General features: G+C 36.1%; 1 protein-coding gene across 3 annotated transcripts in view; it reads right to left on the bottom strand.

Annotated features, from left to right (window-relative positions):
* The window catches only part of LOC131060731 (ABC transporter A family member 1), a 233,622-nt gene that overhangs the window by 159,847 nt on the left and 57,294 nt on the right, over positions 1–16,481 (bottom strand). For all 3 annotated transcript variants that reach the window (XM_057994085.2, XM_057994086.2, XM_057994087.2), the window contains 2 exons: positions 8,258–8,364; positions 7,629–7,691 (listed from right to left, as the gene is read on the bottom strand). In XM_057994085.2, coding sequence (XP_057850068.2) covers positions 7,629–7,691; positions 8,258–8,364 — 170 coding nt within the window. The remainder of the gene's footprint in view (positions 1–7,628; positions 7,692–8,257; positions 8,365–16,481) is intronic.

The following is a 16,481-nucleotide window of genomic DNA, read 5'->3' on the forward strand; positions in this document are numbered from 1 at the left end:
TCAAGGTTTCAGTGGCTTAAAAAAGTGTTACCCACAATACTTGCACATGAATTTGGTATTCCTGTCACGACCATATGATATTCAAAGACAACCAATACTATCTCTTTAGACAGATCGATTAGATAACTCTAATCCAAATATATAGGTTGGCCTCTTTTCTTTGACTTTATTATTGCCAAGCTTTGTAATTTGTTCCGTTCTCCTTTTATTTTTTAAATGAAGGTGGATATATTGATGTGCTTTTTGAAAAATGTACATAAAATCACCCCATAGGCCAACCTACACTCAATACGCAGACCTTCAAAACCTCAGACACACAAGAATCAAAGGCCTCACAAGATATCTTTAAGGCCAAATTAAAAAATTTATGCATTAAGTATAGAGTAAAAAAAATGTATTGTGGAGGCCTATGTGTTAGGGGTCCCACAGATACTGAGAGGGGGGGGTGAATCAGTATCTAACCGGTGATAAGAATTTCTCAAGTTAAAACATGCAGAACATAATATGACAGTGTACCGGTATGCAAGAAATAATGCAATAAACAGAATCAAGAACATTCAAATGAAAAGTACACCATAAGTATAACACAAGATGTTTAACGAGGAAACCCGGTGTGGAAAAAACCTCGGTGGGATTTGTGACCCACAATATTCACTCACTAGCCAATAAGAGAATATTACTTACAATAGGGGCCTGCATATGCAGGAAGGCCAACTGCCTAAAGCTCACTGCTCAATGGGAAGTCACACTGACTTACAATAAGGATTATACTAATCCAATGACTTGTACTGCTTTACAATAGCATCTTCAATGCCAGATTCAGTACCGGTTCCTACTATGTTCTTTACATATACCCTTGACCTATATTTCGCACATTAGGTCTGCTTAATATTTTGCTTTATGCTCCTACATCACTCCTACAAATGCCTACAATGATCTCCTTTATATATAAGAGTCATTTTACAATTTGCCAAGTCGGCTTACAATAATAAACAAAATATTACATAACAAAAATCCCGTCGGCCTCTGTGTCAGTATACATGTTTTCTTCTGTGCCGGTGTCCTAAGTGATCTGCTGATGCCGGTGCACTATCTTGCCGGTGTAATGCTTTGCCGGTATAATGTCTTGCCGATGCCATAGGATTGCAAGGTTGCCATCAATGACAAAATCTTCAATCACATACAATGTCTCATTGGAGTGTGCATATGCCAACACTATGCATTTCAAAGACTTAGATTAAGCTAACTCTGTGGGCATGACCCGTTTAATGATAGAAGAGGATGCAAATGTTTTCCTGTAATGTCCCCATTTGGGAATTTCCTTAGTTTAATCCTGAAAGAACAATTCTAAATAAAAAATGAAAATTGTAATTATATAATTTCATTAAATCTGAAAACATTTCATTTTAAAATTTAACTTAAATTCTAAGTCTAGTTCTGCGAATAGAACTTATCTTGATAGCCTTCTCTAATTTGGCAATGGGACTTATGTAATGCTGAATTTTGCTATACTCCAGCATTCTTCTTTATAATCCTTCTGAAAATGTTTCCAAAATCTGCTCATACTTCCTCTTTAATTCTGCTCATATACTCCCTTTGATTTTGGCTCAAGATTTTCTTTTAACCCGTATACATTCTTTTACTCAAATCTATCTTTAATGACTTATTTATTTAAATATTTCCTTGAACGTGTATATATTCTTTATATATATATATATATCACTTCTATTCCTTATACATTCTTCTTTAAACCAACTTAATGCTAGTATATGATGATATTATTCCTCATTCAACATACTTCACTTACATATCTGTATTTCTACACACATCTGCTCTTCAAGAATTGTTGTATTTGCCTCTTCGATCCTTGAAGAGACTACTTACATATACCTCACATGTCTGGTCCAAATTAATTATAGATCTCCCAGTAATCCTCTTAATATCCCTCCTTAATCTCAATGATCTGTTTTTATATCTGCTTCTTTGGTTTGGACAGGTGTGACTCTTCCCTAGAGTCATACCCTTTGATACAAACAAATTATTTTAGCTCTCAATGAATCGCACTTCGTGATTGCTCTTGAGACTTAATTAATCTATCTTTAATAAATCTTAATTGCTGTAGCTTTTAACGTTGGAGAATTTACATGCCGCTGTTAGTTCTTCAGACAATAATCTCATAATCACAGCTCTCCTTATATTGACTAATCACTGCCAATCTAGGGGCGACTCCGAAACACCATCTTTAATCGCTGGCAATAAACATCTCCTGGACGATAGTTGACAGCTGTTTGATTAGAAATCACTACTGTTACACATCTCTCTGATATCATTGCTACCGTTAGATATGGAACATTCCCTTTTGGACGAAGGTCTATTTGTTCTCTGTCTCTTAATAAAGTCGTCAATAATGAATCGCTTAGACACTTAATCGCTCTCTTAATCACTTTGAGATATCGCTCTCTTAATCACTTTGAGATATATGATTATATCGGCTGTTTTTCAGGATGATCGAATCCATAGAGGATGAATACCAAAATTCCCCGATAAGATATTCCCCTTTTGAAATGGCCTCCATGTCTCCTTAATATGCTCTGAGGTTGAACAGATATATCTCTTACTTGTACCTCTTGAATCGCACCCATTCAATATACTAAGGGTTAGTGTTATCCTTTAAACATTGCCGCTACATGACCATAGCTTTTAATGCTGCAATCGCATCTTAATAGATAGATTTTCTTGATCACTGATGATTAGTTTTGGTTTGTAGTTACCAATCGGGCACATAGACTAATTACTTATTAGTGTCTGGACTCTTTAATCGTGTATCTTTATGTATGCTTACTGTTTATTATTGACTTTACCTTTCTTGATGATGGAGATATAATCCTTGAGCATGTTCGTTGTTGTTATCTTCTATACGATTGTAATGTCCTCATAACCATAAGCGCTGATTTACCTGATCACTCCTCTTGAAAGACAACGATGTCTATTGGACATGACATTTGTCATGCTTATTAGTTATTCATAATTCTTGGTGCAACGATTCTGGTCATTTTTCTTTAATTGCTGACTATATCTGATTATTCTTATTGCAACGTTTCTGAGTTGTATGCTGAAGTCTTTAATTTATAAATCTGTTCTTTAAGCTTGATCTGGTAAATTATGTTTATAATTTATAATACATAAATTATATTTATAATATAATATTAATTAATTTTTATTTGAATATTACAAGAATATTATAGTAATAAATATTAATAAATATTAATTAAATAATAATATACAATAAATAAATAAATTTCAAATAATCATTTGTTGGTAATGATTATATTAATTAATAATAATTATTGCTTCATTTAGGATATATATAACGATCAAGGAGGGGACATGGCATTTCCTTGTATCTTGAGTGAACTTATGTTATGTGTAACACTTGTGGGTAAGCATGAACCACATTCAGAAGATTTGTTAACATAGATGATGTTCAGTGTGCCACACGATTGTAAAATCACAATCTCACCATATGTCTTCTAGTGTCATGGGCCACTGTAATGTCCCCTTATGTTATTATTTATGAAGTAGGAACATTCAACGTCTAAGTATCAATTGCAAGAGACTTCTTTCCTCAATTTCACTATTAATAGAAATAAATAATAATAATCAATACAATAATGACTTGATTCACAATGATTTCCACTTGATATGAAGTCAATCTCACTGCTATTTCTGAATTAACAATTAGGTGTATGCAAATGATCTTGATCAATATATGTGTGCACTAAGTATAATGTCACTTATGTTATATATAGATGGATTATCTCTGCTTTCCCTGATATGTTTGATGATGTGTATGCAATGATCCTCCTTATGAAGATAGCTATAAAGCTATGTAAGCTGCTGTCTCAGATATCCAATGAGAATGTGCAGATTGAGGTAGTGGTATCACCTTGCTGTGATACGTTGTGAGGAGAGAACAACTCACATGCAGAATATCAAAGGCGTTGAACACGTATTGATAACTCATAAGTGAATAAAATAAAAAAAGGCATGTGATTAACTCTCACAAGTGGTGGTAAGGTCAATATTAGCAACAACCAATAAACAAAGTGTGGTGTTGACCAGAACTAAAGGAAGTGATTACTATAAAGATTGAAAGAGTGTAAAGGTTGAGGCGTAAGCTGAGTGAATTGCCCATGGGCACATAGAAGGTGAGGATTGAAACACATCTAACAATGTTGAGGATAGGAAACACACACAAAAGAGATTTTGTATTTTGTAGTCTACAAAAGGAGGAGAATTCTGCACATAGGACTGATGAAACAAAAAAATACATACTCATTTATTCACTAAGCAGAACTTGGTAGGGCCCACAGACGAGATCATCCAAATCAATAAAACAAGGAAAGGCCGTGAAGATTGATGTATAGTTCATTTCATTTATAAGCAGAATAGTGTCCAACACAACTGGACATAGATCTGGTCGAGCAAATCAACGAGAGCATATTAGTCTAAAACATTCCCAAGTACTCTCTGAAGCATAGTTATGGATTTGAACATTGAGTGGAATGCTAACAATTTTGTGAATGAAAAGCTTTGAGGAAAAATCTTGAGGAGTTTACATTGTTGCCAGACAACAATGAAATCATTATTGAAATATATTAGACAAGGCAAATTAAGACTGAGATTGTTTGAGCAGCACAACCAAAGTAAAAAGACACGAAGTATGATGTAAAGAACAGAGGAAATGACATTGTGAACAAGAAAAAGGAAGTTAGTGTTGCCTGAGAGTTTTTGAGGGCAATGTCAAAGTACAGGTCATATGATATAATCATACAATGTTGACTGTAATGTATTATCATACAATGTTGAATCTAATGAATTACAATAGCACCATACAAGGTGTAGTTGACATACAATTGTAGGCCATAAAGGTGTTATATAGTATGCAGGTTGTACAAGTCTACAAACTGTTCAAGCAACCCTACCTACTGTTAGCAAAGGAGGTTATGTGGCAGTGATGAGATTGGCACAAACATCCAAGGAAAGAATGAAATCAAAAGCAAGTAACCATTAAAAATTGAAAATTTTATGCAGAGTCAAAGTTTTGGCTTACAAGTCCAAGAGTTTAGTCAATTTTTGAGCTTGTCAATGCCAATATATGCCTTTGCTAGGAGCTCAAGAATGTCAGTTTATGCTTCAATGGGATGTTATCACTTATTCCAAAACGCAGTCAAGACATCGGAGGAAAGTGCCAGCTAGAGGGAGAACACGAGACCAATGAGGATCACAAAGGCAAGGCCAAAGTTAACCCACATGCATATAAGCCTTGAATTTCAATGGAGCTATTTGACAAGTACACAAATCCAGTGCGGAAGGTGATGCAAGCTCCACCAAGCTGGTCCAGTGACGTGCTAGTTCAAGCAAAATTTCAACTGGACTTATTCGTGAAGATGAAATTGAAACTGCATATGGAAAAGCAATACTTCCAGTAGATAAGGTGAAATGAGGGCAAATATTAGCACAGTTAATTGGTGTGCATTGGTAGCAGAGGTATGTAGAAGATGGTAGCGATATAGTTCATCCAAAACTGTGTGGTGAGCATAGGTTCTTGGAATTATTTCAGTATTTTTGTAAATGAACACAACAAGAAGAATTTTTCCAAGAAGAACAAATATTGGACTCTAGACTTTGATCTCACAAAAAAACTGAAATCAGTTGCTTTGATCTAGGCACATCTAGGTATAGTGCCTTTAGAATTTCAATATGAACCTAACTTTAGCTCTATAGATGAACCACAAGTATCAGGCATCTAACATTAATCTTAGTTAGCATTTCATTACTTGCATATGTATCAACCCAAATTAGATAAATCCTCATGAAGAAAAGTCGACTTGAATGATAAACTATAGCTAGAAATGGAGTTTGGTTGCTATTGCCATCAGTATGAATATTGATTATATCCTTTCATCTCAATACACAAGTGATACGAAAAATGCACCTTGACCTCAGTCACAAGGACCTACTCACTCAAATATAAAAACTATGAAATTATGATTGGTAAGAAAGCCTCCCAAAAGCCCCCACAAACTTTTCATTGACCAAGTCATCCTTTCATGCAGTTATCAACCGATGATAATTCTGTTCAAGTTGGAGGAGAGCAAACGAAGCTGTGAAAACAGCACCAACGAAGTTTACACTAGATGACCAAAATTAGCAGTTTTTCCAAAGAAATTCAGAATGTGTTGAACCCAAAGGATGAAATCAGATTAACTACAGCATTAATTACCCTACATCCAATGGAAACCCAAATCTGTTTCTTGTAATCAACAAAAATCAATTAAAATTGTTTTGGAACAAACAAGAACCTATAACTAAGAATAGCATGTTATGGCTTTACCATAAGTGTCCAAATGCTGGAATTAAAATTCAAATGTTTTACTGAATAATCATGACACTCATTGTGGATGCCCCCAAACTCTTAAGGAGGTATCCCCAAACACTAAAAGGCATGGACACACATTACAAGAACCCCTAACATTTCCATCGAAAAAGACGTGTTTATGTACACACATTAGAAAAATACATGGACACCCATTACAACCAACCTCAACACTCTTCGCCAAGAAGTGACCCACTATGAATACCCCAGAAAACTAAAAAAGAGTTCCATAATGTGTCATGTGAAGACAAAAAATAAAAGACAAAAAAAGGAGGAAAGAAAGGGTGTCTGCTGGGGACATAGGAAGCAGAGTTCATCCAGGTAGCAGCTCAATGAAGAGATCTTTTCAGAATGCACCATTTGACATCAAGACAACCTCCTTTTCACTTATATATCTCAAAGGGATCAAGGTAAACAGCATTGACCAATATCAGCAAGTGTTTGTGACAACAAAAATAGCCTGAAAGAGTGCTTCAGAAATCCACCATACAAGCGGAATTATAGTTAAGTATAACAGAATAGAAAGATAAACATATGCTGGACCATTAAGGAGATCAGAGAAAAGTGATTATCATTGCTCCATGAAAGAGAACTAAAATAGCTTAAACTTTAGAATCAGGCATGTTCATTGACGCTTTACTCTTTTAAGGATCCAGAAAATAAAAGTATTGTACACAGCTCATAATCTAAATCAAAACGATGATAATTTTACCAGTTATTTTTACTTCAAGATAAAGTAAATTGTCACACATATTCCAATGTCATGTGGCATATTTGAATTTTCTATGCATTATTTCATCTGTGTAGCTGATGAATACACCCAAAGCAAGAGAGTTTTTTATTTGGAAAATTGTGTACCCAGACCTGCTCCCAAATTAGGACTGCACCAACACCCATAAAGCTTGACAAAGTTTGCAATTGTTGTGGGAGAATTGGCTAAAACTATACCTTAATATGGTTACATGTGACAAGACCTTAACTCTACAAATTTTCAATACCATGCGGAGTTAATATAGTTGTCTCGTCATTTCAAATGTGACAAATACAGTTTAAGTGCTAGTAATAGTGAACTCATTTCATACTCTGCACAGTTAATATAATAACGTTCTTAATTTATTCAATTAAAATTGTTACATCATGGATTATATAAAAATAAATAAGCTTAACCATTGTCTAATGAAGCTCTTACTGTTAATTCGGGGAAGAGAATGTCATGTTGAGGACAAACACCAAGCTGCTTCCGTATTTTTTCCTGACATATAACAAAGAAGAGAGTTATCAACAGTTAAAACTAAAGGTCTGCCCATTAAAAAATTAACAGATTAATACAGGACTAGATTCTAACTGAAGAAATTTGCATTCAATCTTGTTGGTGTCAACCCAAATTTACATTGACATTTAGTACCAGTAGCTGGTGCAATGCTGTGAGATATGGCTTGCACCGACCAGACCCAGTAACAAGTGAAAGAGGTGTTCAAGACAAGGACTTGAGAGCAATAACATGTAGTTTCAATGCAACAAACGTGGCAGGAATAGTGTATACATGTCGTAGGCAATCAGTTAATGGACATTACAATATAGAGAGAAAAGAAGATATTGGTGTTTGGAAGGCTAGTGCACTATTGAGCATACAATCACATCACCCATACCTAACTGCTGATGCACAACCATTAGAATGAAGGATAAAATAAAGGTAGCCAAGCAACAATTTTTATTCATTTCATATCCTATAATAGGAGTCTACAACTAAAAGAAAAACGGATGATTTGTCATTGTTGGGTACACACTAAATACAAAAAAAGAAGTACAATACACAACCATGTCAGTCAGAATGCTCTTCCCAAATACAAGGGCATCGCCAAAAGTTGGAGGAAGCAGGCCAACTAGCATTGCTATTGTAGTACTTTTCCCAGCTCCATTGTGGCCTACAAAGATCCCAAAAAAAAAATAAGTTGAGACCAAAAAAATTTAAAATCTACACATCCTTTCCCAAGCACCACAAATAAGAAAAACACACAAAAGAAGAAAGAGACAATATGCATATGCAAAATATTCGAACTTTATACATACCAAGTTACCAACAGATCATTCAAACTTTTAAGCTAATTCAAGCATCTAACTATCAAGTAATATCCTTGACCATAAGGGTTAAAATTTAAAATTTCAAGAATTAAATTCTACTTGTCTTTGAAAAGATTATCAAGATTCTTGTCATGATGGCCACAGTACACAATCATGGAGATCTGCTACTTAACATGATCCCATGCAAGGACCCAATAGCACTGAAAATGCTACTTCAAAAAGTTTAAAATTCTGATACATAAGGATGACCAGTTCTTCTATTTACCTTATTCAGAATATAATCTCTAGTTGTATCAGAGGGTTCTGAAGTGTACAGAGTTCAAACATTCAACCTGGCCCATATTGTATGCCATGTTCTATTTCTACTAACCTTGTAGGGGATATAACTTCATGTTCTATCAAAGAGTTCTGAAGTCTACAAAGTTCAAACATCCAGTATTACTTTTATCTCAAGATAATAAATTGACTCTATTGTATTGAATAAATGAATGCATCCTAGTCCAACGTTATTTACACAAATTAGCATAACCATCTAAATTTTTACACTAACACTCCTTTCTATTGGCATCTCTATTAATAGGCTACTCCTTTCATGTATCCCTTGGACACTCCTAAAGAGACAATCAGCGATGTTTGTAAAAGGGACGTCAACAAACAGTACATCCAAGCCACTGTGACCTTTCCACTTGTTCTACTTAGCCCAAAATTGACTTTTTGCACTAAGAATATTTAACAAGAGGAAGATGGTATTACGTCATATTCAATATGTCCCACATCGTTAGTCACATGGCTTGAAGATTCCCCTTGGCCAATCAAGGGTGTGTTCCCACTTGCTATGGATCGAGATAAATCATATATTCCTCACCTAGACCAAAGTTGATGTTATTGCTACGCCCAAGAAGTCGAGGTTCTGGAGCATTTCATCTTTTCAAATGCCCTGTTTACTACAAGATCCGAGAAAGATATTATTGCCTCTATATGGACTCAAGCAACGATCTCTCTACTTTCTTTAGATATACAGACTAGTGGTACTTGGCCCTTTATATTTGGGAGGCCATCACCCTTTAGTGCATATCTTACATGAGATGAAGATCTCTATGAATTCTAGAGTTTACAAAGATCACCTCCTAATTCCAACACATCCAAAAGACTGACTACTCTAAAAAAACCTTTGGATATCACTACTTCTCACATGGATGTAGATAGACATACGAGACATATTTCACAACTTCTACCTCAACATGTTGCCCCAAACATCATGGTGCTACTTCCCAATGGCACAGTTTGGCTCTTCCTCAACAACATAGATCTACTTCTCCTTGGCCAACCCCTGACCACAATGGAAAACACATATTACAAGCTTTTTCACTATTACAGGAGTTACTTCAGCCTTGGATGTTAGGCATGATCCTAGAAAAAGTACCTTGCTCAATACTCTTGACCTTTTGAACTCCTTGATGAGCATTATCAAATCTCGTATTGATCCCCTCACAATAATCAATGATGATGCCAATGACTCCATCATTTCTAGCCCAGACAATGATACTCGATGAGACTTTCCTATCTCTCCAATACTCCTCAGTTTTTGCTCTTTGGGATTCTTGTTCCGCTTTTTTCATTATTTGTGCTAGTTCCTTGACCACTTGTGTTGGTTGTCCCTCATTTGGTATTTCTTCATTTTTGTTCTTCCCCTTTGTGGGGCACCCCTCTAGGTTTCTCTTCCTAGAACTTTCTATTGTTCATTGCATTCTACCTCACAAATCCTCTAAAAAACAAAACCCCTCCCTTAACACCCTCCATGCTTGTCCTTGTTACTAGGCCAATCTTTTGACATGGTAGCACATCACAGAGCTAAATTCTAGAGGTCAATCCCTACAAAGCATGGTGGATAGCCCAACCTAACGAACACTGCTCTGTCATGCCAAGAAGCATGCACCCGATTTAGATGGTGGAGCCTTCACATGTCCATTGTGTGCTACCTCATGGATCCTCCAAAGACCAAACCCCTCCCTTAACACCCTTGTTGCTTGTCCTCACCAATGAGTTAGCCTTCTAATATAGCGGAACATCACATTGGTATTAGAAACAAGGTCTCCAGGTCAAGCCCTACATAGCGTTGTGGGTAGCTCCACAGGCATTCCTTTATCTTGTCGGTAGGCATGCACCCGATTGGGATGGTGGGGCCTCCACATGTCTGTTGCATGCTACCACGTGGATCCTTCAGAGGAGGAAACCCCTCTCTTAACACCCTCGGTGGTTGTCCTCGCCACTAAATTGGTCTTTTGGCATGCTTACACATCGCATTGGTATCAAAGTCGAGGTTCAAGGTTTAGCCCTATAGAGCATTGTCGGTACCCCGATGGACATTGCTCCATCATGTTCATGGGTGTGCACCCAATCTGGATAGGGCTGCCACATGTCCGTTGCATGCTACATCACAGAAGGATGAAACCCCTCGCTAGCCTTTGTGCTCAACCTCACTAGTAGGTCAGTCATTTGGTGTAGTGGCACATCACAATGGTATCAAAGCTAAGGTCTCAAGATCAAGCCCAAGGAAGCATCGTGGGCAGCCCCACCCAATAGACATTCCTCCATCATGTTGGCAAGCATGTACCCAATACAAATGGTGGGGCATGTTGGGTCCTAGAATCGCTATTCACCCTTCTAAAGGGATCAATCCACTTCAAAGCTAAGAATATGTCATTACTGAAGGTGGATTGGTCGTCTCATCAACAAAATTTGAGTGATCACAAGCTAAATGCTGAAAGTGGATAATCTCTCCTTCACTTCAGGTTCAACTAGACCCAAGAGGGTGTTCCTAGTTGCAATTTTTAAAAAGATTTAGCCACAACTAAAGATACACTAGCTTAGACAGCTTTAGTAGTATCCAATGTATGCCTAGTCCTAAAAGTTGTCACTAGACCAAGGACTAACCTATTTCACATATAACCTCTATTAAGCTAATGAAGACACACAAGACATGATTCTCTAAGATGAAAAAACTATTATGGCTCACTTCAAATGTTTTCCATAGAAATGAAAATAAATCATGAAGTTCATATAAACTAACTTCCTACTCCTACACTAATAGTTAAAGATATTGTTCATTTTTTGGTTCATGGAGGGTCAAACACTTCCAAGACCGATGCCTTATATTGGGTTATAAAGTTGAATTCAACCGAACGAGACAACACATAGAAATGACAAAAGAGATATGATATCAGCAACTAAACATTCTTAATAATTCCTCTCCAAACTTCCAAAAATCGCATGCAATAAGAAAATAACCATTATACACAATGTTTGCAATGCATCAAGGTACTAATCAAATCAATATTTACATTCACACCAAAAAATGTGGTGAGAGAAAACCCTAATCTAAGAAGAATCTATCATACTTTGTCACTTGAAAGTCTTCCTTAATATCCACAACTGGCCAAGGAGAAATTCAATAACAAATATCTGCTATACAACAGCTACTCTTTGTGATTTGCAAAATGGATTGCTCTAATGCTAACTAAATGTGCATGGTTTGGAACCTTAGAAATTCCTAGGCATTGCAATCACATGGAAATCAGGAAATGACTGACCTTTTTCTACAAGATGATCCAATATCTATAGCACCTTGTTTGGTCGTTGAATCATTGTGAAAATATGTTGAAATGGTGACTTGAAGCTTATAAAAAATTCATTCATGCCAAAAACACAACCATCACATGGATGGTGGTATGATGTTCCTTATCCTCCATCAATTGAAGTAGTGTGAATCTACGCCTTTAAGATGAACAATTGTTTCTAGGCAAGAAAAGCCCCTTGGAATAGTTGCAACTCAAATCTACTCATCCACATCATTGACTTCATAAGGATACATGAAGGAAATTACCCTGAGCTAGGGATCAAGGATACCGTGGAATTCATTCCACAAAGCATGCAAATAAAGATACATCCAAATTGCAAACCCAATAACATAGTGCAAAATGTTAGCGATCGAGAGTTGAGGTATCGTGGTAGAAGTATTCCTACATCTCCAACTCCGATAAAATATATAGAAGGAAACATTGGACGTCGAGGATCAAGGATATCAAAAAACTAATTCCATAAGGTATGTGGGTAAAGGGAAGACCAAAACTATGACTCCGGAAAATAGCACAATGAAAAGAATAAAGAATTAGGGATCAGCAATGTGCCATACCTCATGCCACAAGGGATGTCGATACAAAGATGATTGACATGCAACTCCGAAAGGAGAATTAGTGTAAAGTGTCGAAGTGTGGGCATCTAAAGAAAAGCCTGTCAATAAAAGGAGGTCTAAAACTCTAATAGGGAGACGAGAAAGAGCAAGGTTTAGAGAAAAGGTATGCCAAGATGAGAAATTCCAAAATTCGAACATTTAGCATAGTCTTTTGAAATTTGAACACAAAACTTCCAATCTTAGAATTTTTAAAGCCTTTGCAACTTCCAACACATGATAAGCACATGGGAGAGGATAGAGAACAACTCTTAGGCAAATTTTGACAAAAGGGGATCGTCTTGAAAATTTCTCAAATTGAATATATGTGATGGGCAAAATGAGGCTTAGATGTACAGAGGAGTTGGGACTCTAGTGAAATTGTGCATTGTCAAGTTAAGTCCAATAAGGCATCCACAAGTTTGTTTTGTGCTAACTCATGGATCCTTTGAAGGAAAAAGTTCCTCCCTTGACACTCTTAATGTTAATTTTCATCACTAGGTCAACCTTTTGGCATAGTGGCACATCACACCATTCACTTGTTTGCACCAAGAATATTATACCTGCTCAAGGATTTTATCAATCTCTTTGTACACTCTTCCAACATTATTTCTATTCATTCAATATTTTTTCCTTTGTATATTGTATAATTGATCAACCCTACCAATTGCACAAGATCTATCTTTAACTTCCACCCATATTATGACATCCATTATATCTTTGATTTCAATATCCACCAAGTGATGCACTTGTAGATGTGCTAGGAGATGCCTCCTTATTCTTTTGTTGTTTTACTAGGGTGGTGGGTGTTGTCAATGGCTCTCCTTGAGAAAAGAGTAATTGGTCACAATTATTCTTTAAATTGGGCAATTTTTTATTGTGAGTAATTTACTCTTCCACATAGTAGTCCGAAGTGTCCCTTTGAGCCCATTCTATTCCCATAGGTTGATTTTGGGCTTTGATAGGGAATAGATTAATTAATTAAATAAAGTTGTCAAATTAAGTAATATTTTGGATGACTTTATTTCAATTAAGTTGATAAAGTGGCTTAAGAGTTTTGAAAGGCAAATATTATAAAGTCACATTATAAAAGTACTTTAATGATATATTTTGAACCGGAAATTAAAAGAGCTTTTAGGAAAGTTCTATTGGGAGATTACAAAAGGAGATTTGAAAGCTCATTTGCACATGTTGGATTTTATTTTATATTTGTGTGTTTTGAAGCTTTTTGTGAAAGCAAGCCCTAGGATGAAAACCCTCAGGTTCTTTCTTGGTTGATTGGATAAAAACCCATTTCAGCCAACCTTGATGGATTCGCATAGGATTCACAAGTGCATCTATTGAATTGGATTGGTTGTAATGGTGCAATATCTACCCTAGCCAATTTGCAAATGGAATCACATAGGTTTCATACAAGAGCTAAATCATTGAAGATTGAATAATTTATCAAATGTTTGCAGGGAAAGATAAATTAGCGTTTCCTCGATTTTTGGGAAAATATATGAATTGCATTATTTAGGTGACATCCACAAGACATAATTGGAGCTTAAATGGGACGCCATGTCTAAACCAATTATTGGAGGAACTTTTTACTTGCAAGCGTGAGACATAGGCAAGCATTGTGAAAGGATAGGCGATTAGAGGAAATTGTTTGTTGGTCATTTCACCTACTATCATTTAGGTGTTGTTATTATAGGAGGTTGTGGGCCCTTGAGACCCATTTTTGTTGAATGTCATCAATCAACCAGGAAGTGTGGGGATTGTATGTGACAACAACAACCTCTGGATAGGACATGAGGGTCTGCAATCCATAGGCGCAACCGTGTTGGAAGTTCTACAAGCAGATTAAGGGGTACAATGAACCAAGAGGTGCATGAACTAACATGGAGTTGGGTGATTCTTGACCAGCAATCACCTGCACATCTAAATCTGTTGTCATAAGGTCAAAATTTGTATATCTTGTACATGAACGGCCAGCTATTTTCTACTCAAGTGTCCTCTACAAATATTGAATGAATGAAGGATCACCATGAGCAGGAGTGTCTAGAAGAAACTCATCGAGATGCTGATCCAGGTTTTCTTGAGGAAATTCTAGTGGAACAAGATCCTACCTAGGAGACTAAACATCCTCTAGTTCATAATCATCAGAATCGCTCCCTTCAGTTGGAGCTAAGGGAAGTCGAACACCTAAATCCTTAGCCTTCAGAGGTTGATCTCCAGGACTGAAAACAAGAGAAGAGAGTTCAAAAATCCCTACTTCTTCATCAAACACAACATCTCGATCGAATATGAGACGATCAGTATCTACATCAATCAGCCGATAAGCCTTATGATTGTCACTATAGCCCATAAACATCAATTTATGGCTCTTTGAATCTAGTTTTGATCTCTTTGCAATCTAGGATCCAAACATAAGCAATAGAGCCAAAAACTTTCAAGTGGCTGATTTTGGGCTTCCTCCCAAACCAAGCTTCTTCTAGCGTCATCTTCTTAACGGCCTATGTGGGAGACCAGTTCAAAAAGTACACTACAATATAGACAACTTCAGCCCAAAATTTCTTAGGAACATTCCTATATTCCAGCATAGACCGAACTATTTCAATGATTGTGCAATTTCTTCACTCAACAACACCGTCCTACTGAGGAGTGTAGGGTTTGGTAAGCCGGCACTTAATGTTGTAGTGTGCACAGAAGTTGGAGAAATCAGTAGAACAAAATTCCCCCCCATTATTTAACCCATAGTTGAAAAACTCGAACTCAACAATGACTCGACAAGCCCAAAAAATTTTAAAAACTCGGGACTTGCCAAACTCGGGGAAAAACTTGGCAATAACTCGGCAACTTTATCGAACATTTGAAAGTACTTTTTTTTTAAACATTCTTCAAAAACGCACATTTATATAAAGAACTAATGTCATTAAATTTATTTTTAAATTATATTAGAATAAACATATATTAATAGAATACTATTTAAATCATAATAATATTAACTAATAGTATATTTTAAAAAGATAATAATTATTGAAGTCTATTATGTATTCTTTATAGTTTATAATCATTTTTATTAAAAAAAATTAATAATTATTGAAATCTAATATATATTCTTTATAGTTTATAATCATTTTTTATTTTTTATTTTAAAAAAGTCCGTTTTCAATTAATTTAATCTTTTAATATATCATACGATGCTATTGTGACTGGGTATGATCGTCGATATTTGCATAAACGAAATAATGAAATATTATTGAGTCATTGACAAAGAAATGAAGACAAATGCAGGAGTCGCACCTGTCACCATCCTCGTAACCTGGAGTCGCACCATCGTTGTCTTGGAATCGCGCCCAAAAACCCTAACATAAAAAATGTGTTCTTTTATTTGCGTTCTGAACGAGTTTTTTGTGTTTGAAATGCGCAATTTCGCAATTTTTAGGGCCAAAAATCGCCGCGGGTACTACTTAAACTTGTCTGCGAGTGACTCGCCTAGGCAAATGACTCGCAAGTACTCGCGATTTTGGTAAGACTCGCGCGAGTTTTTCAACCATGATTTAACCTAAGAGTTTTGATGGGACACCTTGAATCTTTTTCAACTAAGGCCTTAAGCTTCTAAAATTCAAGAAACATATTTGATTTGTTTTTACGAAAAAGCACCCACATTTTCCTACTGAAGTCATGGACAAATAACAAAAAAACCTAGTGCCAATGACTAATGCAATGTTCATCAGTCCACAAACA

The sequence above is a fragment of the Cryptomeria japonica genome, chromosome 10 (assembly GCF_030272615.1).
Source record: "Cryptomeria japonica chromosome 10, Sugi_1.0, whole genome shotgun sequence".
In the NCBI taxonomy this organism is placed as follows: Eukaryota; Viridiplantae; Streptophyta; class Pinopsida; order Cupressales; family Cupressaceae; genus Cryptomeria; species Cryptomeria japonica.